General features: G+C 57.4%; 1 protein-coding gene across 1 annotated transcript in view; it reads right to left on the reverse strand.

Annotated features, from left to right (window-relative positions):
* Positions 1–8,849, reverse strand: part of PARD6G (par-6 family cell polarity regulator gamma) — a 96,617-nt gene extending 87,768 nt beyond the window's left edge. The window contains exon 1 of the mRNA XM_023648046.2: positions 8,579–8,849. Within this exon, the coding sequence (XP_023503814.1) occupies positions 8,579–8,650 (72 nt within the window). The 5' untranslated portion in view covers positions 8,651–8,849. The remainder of the gene's footprint in view (positions 1–8,578) is intronic.
* Positions 8,850–9,660: the final 811 nt, after the last annotated feature.

Raw genomic sequence — 9,660 nt, forward strand, 5'->3', positions numbered from 1 at the left:
CCGTCTCAGGAGCAATGGCACAGATCGAGACCTGCTGTGCACACTGGCCGATGTATAAACCAGCTTTCGACAAGCACACTGATGTGATAAGATGGAAAATAAACACCCGGTCACTGGGCAGGACTTGCAGGAAGGGCAGGGAGGGCCGTTGCACGGGAATTCACCAATATCCTCAGGTCCGTACAGCGGGGAGCTGTGGGCGGCGACACAGGCAACCCTCTAGGGAGCAGCAGCCCATCTGCTCGCAGCTGCGGGGGGTCTTCATTCCACATGGAAACTCAGGCACTTTAGAAGGAAGGTCTTCCATCTGCAGAGACCTGTGGCACGAGCTGTGCCGTGACCACGCAGTAGCACCCAGCCTGGCCCTGGTCACCTTGTCTATCAGCTTCTCCCACAATGCCCAGCCACCAGAAGGGTGCACAGAAGCTGGTGTGGACTGAAGGAAAGCCCAGGAAGGCACGAAAGCAACAATTCAAGCCACAGAATTAAACAAAGGACTATGAGAGCCCCTTCACACATCAGCAGTGGGAACCTTCAATTCTATAAGATGAAGAATCTCTTCCTGATTTATTAATCAACAAACACTTAGGCTGTGGTTCAAGGCCTTCAGGAACCCCCAAATCCTCAGACCCCCTATGGCAGCTGCTCCACCCAAATCGTGTCAAGGCCAGGGTCAGAGACTGCACGTCTGAGTTGGGACCAGCCACCCTGAGCTGTGGCCCACCCCTGGCCAGCTCTGTGCCGTGATGCCAGAGTATGGCCAATGGCTGGTGCGCTGAAGAGGACATGCACGCGGCTTTGGGCATCAAACGCCAGGAATGAGCGGACCTCCATCAACACAGGCGGATGCACAACAGAACACTCAGCACCATCACAATAAGATCCACTGACACACACCACATGGGCAGGCTCGATGACAGAGCGTGTGGTCACATCGCATCCCAGAGCCAGCACACTCATCTTTGGTATCAGAGACCCTGATGGTGCTTACACTGGGGGTGGGTGCTGATGACACAGGACATGAAGGAACCCTCCTTGGTGCTGGAATGGTCCATACTTTGATCTGCATAGTGGTCATCTGGGTGTGCAAACACATAAAATTTCATCAAGCTGCCCACCTGAGATTAGTGTACTTTACTGTCACACACACTAAACTTCACACAGCAGAGACCTTGCCGTGTCAGAGGTCTGGAACAGCTTCCTGAAAAGGCTGAGCTTTCAGCCTTCAGACATGCCTGAGCTCCACAGGCTGAGCTCCGTGGGTGAGAGTAGGAAAGGATCAGGGGGCTGCAAGGCCAGCCCCTGGACCGGGTAGGGGGACACGTTAAGGATTTAAGAGGGCTGGGCCCCCCAGGAGGGCTTTCGTGATTTTCAATCTCTTTAAGCAGCAATAGCTTTTTTTCTTTCCCTAATTAAAATGCTACACATGTACCCCAAAATATGGAGCAGATGCACTGGTTGGGGATGGGGAGTGGAGGCCACTCTCTTGGTCTCCTCTGCCGCAAGAGCCTGCACAGAGCCCAACAAGGAACACGGCCTTGGGGAGAGACGAGGATGGATGTGTGGGAGACACGTCCCTGGATGCCAGGAACCTGGGAGGGACTGACCCAGGACAGGGAATAGAGCATCACGGTAACTGTGTCACAGCTGCAGGGGCGCCCTGGTGCTGCTCCCCGGTCCTGCGGGGGCACGGGGCTGCCACCTGGCTCTGGATGAAGAGGCATGTAAGGTCAGCGGGGGACCAGGAAGGGGTGTGAGCACACTCCTGGAGACACCCTAGTACCGGCTCTGAGGAGGAGGCGCGGCCGGGCCTGCAGCTCTCAGCCATAATTCAGCACTGAGGCTAGCAGGAGGCACTGACAACAGCAGAAATACACACTGGGGCTTCTCAATCAATTTCCTTTTAACTTTCAAAGTCTCTTTTTCATTAAGCTCATTTCTGCCCCCTTCTGCCCCCTCCCACCCATGGCACTAGCAGGGAGGGGACAAGGCTGCTGACCCCTCTCAGATATGCCCCAGGAATGAGCCAACTCATGAATCAAGCTTGGGTCACCTTCCTTGAAAAGTGGTTCTTCTCTCAAGCATCCTAATAGACCACTTCTGAACTTGCAGTTTTCAAGAAAATCCAGGTGTTCCTCGTCTGAATCCAACTCAACAGCATTTATTGGGTACCTACTGTATGCACAGCGCTGCTCTTCACATTTCAGATGCTGGATTTCTCCCTGGAGCTTACTCCTGAGAAACGCAGCTAATCCTCCGAGCTGCCGCCAGCAGAGCAGCGGAGAGGACTAAGCGCCCAGATGAGGACAGAAGACTGGAGCCCAGCTGCTCTGGAAGCAATGAGGGGAGAAGCAGCTCCAACTCATCTCAGAGCAACCTGAGCAGGTGGCGTGCCTGGAGGCGGGTGGGACGGCAGGCTCGCGCCCGAAGCCTTTGGCCTCAGGGAGCTGTGGAGTTGGGGATTTGGTGACACTTTGGATACCAGGATGCAGGACCCGGGACCCACCCCACCCGAATCTGCCCACCTGCCGGAATGAATCTTCACGGACCATACCTCTCTTTTGCTGAGGAAGATTCGCCCTGAGCTAACATCCGTACCAATCTTCCCCTATTGTTGTAGTTTGTGGACTGCCAGCACAGCATGGCTGCTAACAGCGGTGTAGGTCTGCGTCTGGGAACCGAACCAGGGCCACTGAAGCTGAGTGTGTGGAACCTAACCACTAGGCCACCGGAGTTACCCCTGGACCATACCTTTCTAAGCTGGGCACATTGTCTATCCCGGCTACCCCTGCACCCCAGCATGAACCCCATGCCTGGCACAAAGCAGCTGCTCAGTAAACGAATAAATGACCGGATGAGTGGTGGGATCAGACTTTTAAGAACAACTACTGAATAGAGGACTTCCCTCAAGCCCACACAGCAAGAACCGGCTACAGCGATGTAAGGAAAACAGAACTGCTTCCCCGACAAGCTCTGAATCTAGACAGCCGGAGGGCATCTGCCTCATTCCACACGGCATGAGCCAGGAAAATCTGCTTCGACATCAAGACCTGGACTTCAGGGCTTGTCCGAGGACGGGGGCCAGGAGCCCTCCTCCACCAGTGGCCACAGACAGCTCCTGGTAAAGGGCACGGACTCTGCAGCCAGACTGCTGGTGCCCTCCAACCTCGGGCAGCCTAGTGAAGCTCCCTGGACCTCAGCACTCTGCCCTGTGTAACGGGGGTGATGGCAGAAGCCCTCCTGAAGGGTTGTGATGCAGATTAATGGGTCAGTATTTGCAGTGTATTTAGAACAGTGTCTGGCATGTATATACATATATATTGGGGCAGGCAGTTAAGTAAATTTTAAGAAATACTTCTGAACACAACCTACGCACAGAGGGCAGTGTCCAGCCTGGACCATCTCTATACCCCCAGTGTGTCCAGGGCAGCCTCAGAGCAGGGCTGCAGGGTGTGTGTTGGGGCTAAATGGGGCACAGCAACCCCCTCACTCCCATCACTCCTCAGGTTCACGGTAAAGAAGAAACCTTTGGAGGTAGGGAGCTAGTAAATGTGTAAACAGCCAGCTGAACAAATCTAACACCTAGATCCTGAGGCCCCTTTGCCCACCACTGTTGTAATTCCAAACACCCTCCCTGCTGGCCTCTAAAAGTCCAGGAGGCCCTGTCACAGGAATGGGTCAGGATGCCTCTTCGTTTTCGCTGATTCTGGACGTGGTTCACAAACGTCAGAGCTGCAGACACCCTGAAGGCTGCATCTTCCAATCTCTGACACTCCTTCCCTTCCCTAAACCGGGAGAGCCCTCCATCTGAAATGTCGCGGGTCCTAGGAAAGGGCTTGACACCTGGCTTGCTGGGGTGCCCCTGGAGGGTCCACAGGGCTTCCTGCCACTCACAGGCCACAAGCCCACAAGAGGTGTGCCTGCCAGACCGACATTCTCTGCTGGGTCCCCGAGGAGAGTCTCCTCCAGATGCAACTTCCCAAATCAAGTCACCGAACCTGTTTAGACACAGACGTGCACAGATACAACAAATCCGGAACCTCAGAAGGGTGTAGCTGACACACAGGTGAGTCAAACCGTGTCAGGCGGTTCTCAACTGGCCCACGGGAGGCTAGTGCCCAACCATCCGACAGGGAGGGCCTGGCCCCAGCTCCAGCCCACCAGGTGGACGGGTGTGTCCTTGCCGCACTGGCGGCCAACAAGCTCAGCTGGAGATAAGATCTGGGGACCAGAGGAAACATGTGGACCTAAAACACTGCCACCTCAGCACCATCTGCACTGACTGGAAACTCTGCTGTGGACAAGCAGCTCCATAACTCAACAAAACAGAAGACTAACAGAAAAAAGGATGCAGGAGAGACACAGGCAGCTGAAAATAGACACACAGATAGCCAACAAATATAAAAACTTTCAATTCACTAATAACCCAAGAACACAAACTAAAACAGCGTGAGGGTGTTTCACTTTCTAACTGGGAAAGAATAAGAAAACACCTGGTGCTGGAGGGAGGGGAGGGGAGGGGAGAGGAGGGATGGAGACGGATAAGCAGAGCGTCTAAACCAGTAAAGGAGACTTTCCTGAAGGAAATTTAGCAATATGATCTCAAAGCTTTGAAAATGTGCATACTTGTCACCCAGTAATTTCACTTCTAGGAACTTGTCCTAAGGAAATAATAAGAGTTCTGTGCTGGTTTAACAGGATCAGTACCCTCTATATACTTTACATGATACACACACACTCTATATGGAATCTTCACACAAAGATTAAAATATGAAGATGTTATTCACAGCATTGTTTACTATGGAAAAGATATGGAAATAACCCAAACAAAATATTGTTAAATTAATTATGGCTTACACATAAGATGGAATACTATGTAGTCATTTAAAAATATGTTTTCTAAAGATATTAATGACATGAGAAAACTACATACTGTTAAGTTGAAGGGAGAAAGCAGGCTACAGTCACATGCCTGCAACAACCTGACCCTGACTCTATACAGCAAACACATGTGCGTGCACAGGACGTGCACAGGGCTGGGGCACACGGGGCAGCAGTGAACACTGGCTCATCTTTGGATAGGAGAATACCCTCTTGGTGCCTGATGTGGTTTTTAAATTTTCTACAAAATTTGCATTTGTTTGGAATCCAAAAAAGCCTCCAGCATTATTCAAACAAAGCAGCAATGATTAGACTGACCTTCAGAAGTGTCAGTCTCCCATAAGCACAGGGGACACGACAAGCCCTGTGAGCGTCGACACAGCCCTGGGTCCCTGCTCTGAGAAACAGCCCTGTGCCAGATGGTGACAAGTCCCACGAGACGAGAGGAACACGAAGTGGTGAGAGGATGGAGGGAGCTTGGCCTGGTGAAGGCTTCGGACGGACTTTGCAGGAGAGGGTCATCAGGAAAGGGCAAGTTCTTACAGAGAGCATCTCACGTCGGGGAAAGCCACAGAACCTGGGGCACACAGGCTGGAGAGAACACGCATGAGATCCGAGTGGGAAGGACACCAGAACATGGACCTCGTGTAACGCAGGGCCTCCACCAGAGGGCAGGGGCTCAGGGCAGAGCACACAGCTGAGGGGATGCCTATGCTCTTCTAGACTCTTCAGGCCTCTGCACGTGCTGGTGGGACTGACGAAACACGTACGTAGTCAAAGGCGTCTGCAGAGTCGTAATGGCGCTGTGCCGCTGTCTGTCTTCTCCTCAGATGACAGTCATCTCCAATTACTCTGCCCCCACCTACCCCTCGAGGGGCCTTGCTCTCCCGCATGTCCGGCCCTCCCCACTGCCGGTCTCAGGGGAGGAGAGGCACAAGTCAAAGTAAGTGGGAGAATGGCTGGGCACCAGAACTGAGGACTCAGAGAAGCAAACTGCTGGTTTGGGGAGGAGCAGATGAATCACAGGTATTAAGCAGAAATGTCTGGGGAAGTGTAAGGGGCTACAGGATGGGGGAGAGCCATCACGTCAACACAACGTCCCCATGGCTTTGGGAGGTGCCCAGCTGTGGCAGACAGCTAATGCCAAAAGTTCTGAGGATCAGAGGTGATTTTCAGATGTAATATCCTGAGATGCCACAGAATTCTGATCTGCAGTGCTTAACTCTTACAGCTCTGAGCACTCTGCAGTCTTCAAAGTGCTTTCACACTCATCCCCTCATTTGGTCTTGGGAGGTAAGCAAACAGCACGATGTTCATTTTACAGATGAAACAACCAAGGCTCGGAAAAGCTAAATGACTTGCCTGAAACCTCACGAGGTGGCAGGTGGCAGACCCGGCTGGAATCAGCTCCCTGGCACCATTTCCCCACATACAAACCCAGTGTTACGGTGCGACGTTTAGGTTAAATAAAGGTATCGTTGTCACAAAGTTTTGCCTCCTATGCCTGGACAACAAGCTGGACTAAAGGCTCCTTGCAGAGACGGACTCCATGGCAGCAACTACCAACTACTGAGGGGGAGTTGTGCACAGAGGGAAGAGCCACGGGGACCCTCTGGACAAACAGTAAGGCAGCCCCCTCCTCCCAAAGGGGAGAGCATATAACTAGCCAGCCCAGGAGGGCCCAGGTCTGTGGGGCTCTTCCAGGGGCGCTCCAAAATTCAAATGAAACTCCGGCTCTGCCGTTCACCTGCAGGGGAGCACTCACATCTGAACTTGAACCCAGGCTCGGGCAGGGCAGATGCTTTCTTCACTGGGGAGCTGCAGGAGGCAGAACATCTGGCTGGGCCCCCAGAACATCTACAGCTCTGGTCTGAGAAGACGCAAAGGCCAGCTCTTACTCTCCAGCCCCCAGCGGCCTGCAGGGTGCCAGCAGTCCAGGACTGCGTGATGAGGCCCACTGAGGGTATTCCCCTGGATCTATTGCTCTGGATGGATCCTCTGAGTTGTGTGTCTGATCAGGCTGCTGCAAGCCACACGTGGCTACTGAGCACAGGGAACGCAGCTAGCACAACTCAGGAACAGTGTTTAAAATTGACACCAGTCAGTTTACACCCAGGACCAGAGAGCGGCTGTGAAAGGGCAGCAGGAGGGACCCGTGTGATGGAAGTGTTCTGCATCTTGACTGTGCTGGTGGTGGACAAAAGTTTATGACCTCAACAGGCATGGACACATCTGATGAGGTCCTGGATGTGACATCCTGAGACACGATGTTACCTTTGGTGCTATGATACCTCCGCATGCTTTCTCACAACTGCTTGTGAATCTGTGATGATCCCAAAAGAAAGTTAAAAAAATGAAACCACACGCGTTCAGTGGCTATTGTAGTGGACAATGAGCTCTAAAATGCCACATTCCCACTGAGCTAAAGTAAAGAACAACTGTGTGGAGCTCCCACTCAGGCCTGTCCTTCTCTGCGGCATACTACTCACAGTGGGCACGTTGGGTTTGGGGGGGGGGGTGGGGGCACTCCTGGGCTAAAGAGGGGAGGAGGGTGGGGCGAGGATCACAGAATTAGCATCGGGGTAAGAGTGTGATCTTACTAGAAATGAGGGGTTCATAAAAAGATCATGTCCCCCAAGTTGAGGCTGAAATCCTGCAACTCATTGCAGCTGGGTTCATTGCAGATACCCACCCCCCCGCCCCCACCATCCTCGAAAGATGCCCTGGAAATCCTACACCAAAGGGCCCTCCTTGGCAGGTAGGGGCAGCCAGGGCAGGGGGGCCGCTGGACTCCCCAGAGACGGCGCCACGCCACACCCGCCTCACCCCCGAAGTGTGCGCGGAGTCGAGGGTCAGAGCCCACCCTCCGGCCCCTCTCCCACAACTCAGGCTGCTCAGCCTTGCTTTACCAAGGGGTGGGGGGCGCAGAGGAAAAGGGAAATAGGGCCGGCTCCCCGGCAGCGGTCAGCGAAAGGCCTGAGGGGCCCCCTCCTCCCAGATCGCGGACAACTGCGGCTCCTCCGCCCGTGGGGTCCACTGCCCAGACCCTAGCAAACAAAAGCGTCTGCCGCGGAGAAGCCGCCCCCGCAGAGGGCAGCAGCGCCAGATTCTATCAGCCAATTACCCAAACGCGCACAGCCACCGCAAGTTCGGGCACGCTCCGGCCGGGGCGCGGGCAGCGGGAGGGGCCGCCAGCCCGCCGCGCCCGGGGAGTCTGGGCCTGGGGCGCGCCGGGGGGCTGGGCGCTGACGCGCAGGGCCGGGGGTCTGGGACCGGCTGCCCGTCTCCCCCTCGCCGGTGCCGAGGCCCCTCCGCAGCGAAGGAGGCGGCGCGGTCAGGGTCCTCGCCAGGGCCGGGCCCCCGAGGCCCCTCCACGGCCCCGAATCCGAGCAGCCCCCAGGTCGCCCCGGAAACGCCGTCCCTCCACCGCGCGGCGCGCCGGGTCGGTCCCGCTCGTGGAACAAAAGAGCCGCTCCGGCAGAGGGTCCGGAGCCTCGAGCGCCGCGGCCCCAGCTGGACGCCACCAGGCTGCCGGGCTTTGTGTGCGCGCAGGGCGGGAAGCACGGCGGACCCCGCGCGCCCCACGGACGGCGCCGCGCTCCGAAGTTGTCGCCGGCGCCAGTCCCTCCCGCGCTGCCCAGGGCCCCGCGGGCGCCCATTCATTCGCTTGGGGGGCGCACATCGCCGGCGGGCTCACCTTGCTCTTGACTTCCACCGCGCTGCAGTCGTAGAAACGCAGGGTCTGAGACTTGTGGAAACTCCGGTTCATGGTTCCGGCCCCGCTCAGCCTCGTCCTCGCCCACGCTCCTCGCTCCAGGGGCTTCAGAAGGACGATGGGGCCGCAGCCCCGGCCCCGGCCCCGGCCCCCGCCCCGGCCCGCGCCCGCTCGGCCGCCCGGCCGCTCCGAGTGCAGCGGCCCGAGCTGGGCTGGCCGCGCGCCTCGGGACTCCAGGGGCCGCGCGCGGGAGGCGCAGGGCACGCCGGCGCGCGCCGCCCCGAGGACCCGCCCCAATCCCCGCCCCGCGCCCCAGGACCCGCCCCCCCCAGCCCCAAGGAGACACGTCCCGCCCCGTTCCGCCCGCAGGACCCGCCCTGCGAGCGCCAAGGAGACACGTCCCTCTCGGCTCCGCAAGGATCAGCCGCCAATCCCGCCCCGCACCCCGAGGACCCGACCCCCACATCCGAGGAACCGTCCCCTGAGCCCCGAGGACCCGCCCCCACGCCCGAGGACCCGCCCCCTGAGCCCCAAGGGACCGAGGACCCGCCCCCTGAGCCCCGAGGACCCGCCCCGACACCCGAGGACCCGCCCCCTGAGGACCCGCCCCACGCCCCGAGGGCCCACCCCCTGAGCCCCGAGAACCCGCCCCCTACAGCCAAGGACCCGCCCCTGAGCCCCAAGGACCCGCCCTCTGAGGACCCGCTTCCGCCCCTAAGGACCCGCCCACATACCCCTGCGTCCCGCCCTCTCTGCGGCTGCTCCCGGCTGGGTGCGCGCTCCGGTGCTCACAATCCGAGCCCGGGAAAAGCAGCAGCGCTCATCTGCACAGGGCGCCCTCTCCCCACCTAACGCCTGCACTTTCTCTCTCGAGCTCGCCGCCACGGATTTGTTTGCCTCCACGGGGGCACCCGGTAAGGGGGCTGATTTGGGCTGATTTGGGCCATTGTCTTGGATGCTGTGGGAACCACCGAAGGCTCGACCCTTTGGCCACACCTGTCTGTACGCGCTGCCAGGTGACAGATGTGGGCCAAGGCTCTGCAGGGAGGCACCTAAGGCACAGT

The sequence above is a fragment of the Equus caballus genome, chromosome 8 (assembly GCF_041296265.1).
Source record: "Equus caballus isolate H_3958 breed thoroughbred chromosome 8, TB-T2T, whole genome shotgun sequence".
NCBI lineage: Eukaryota > Metazoa > Chordata > Mammalia > Perissodactyla > Equidae > Equus > Equus caballus.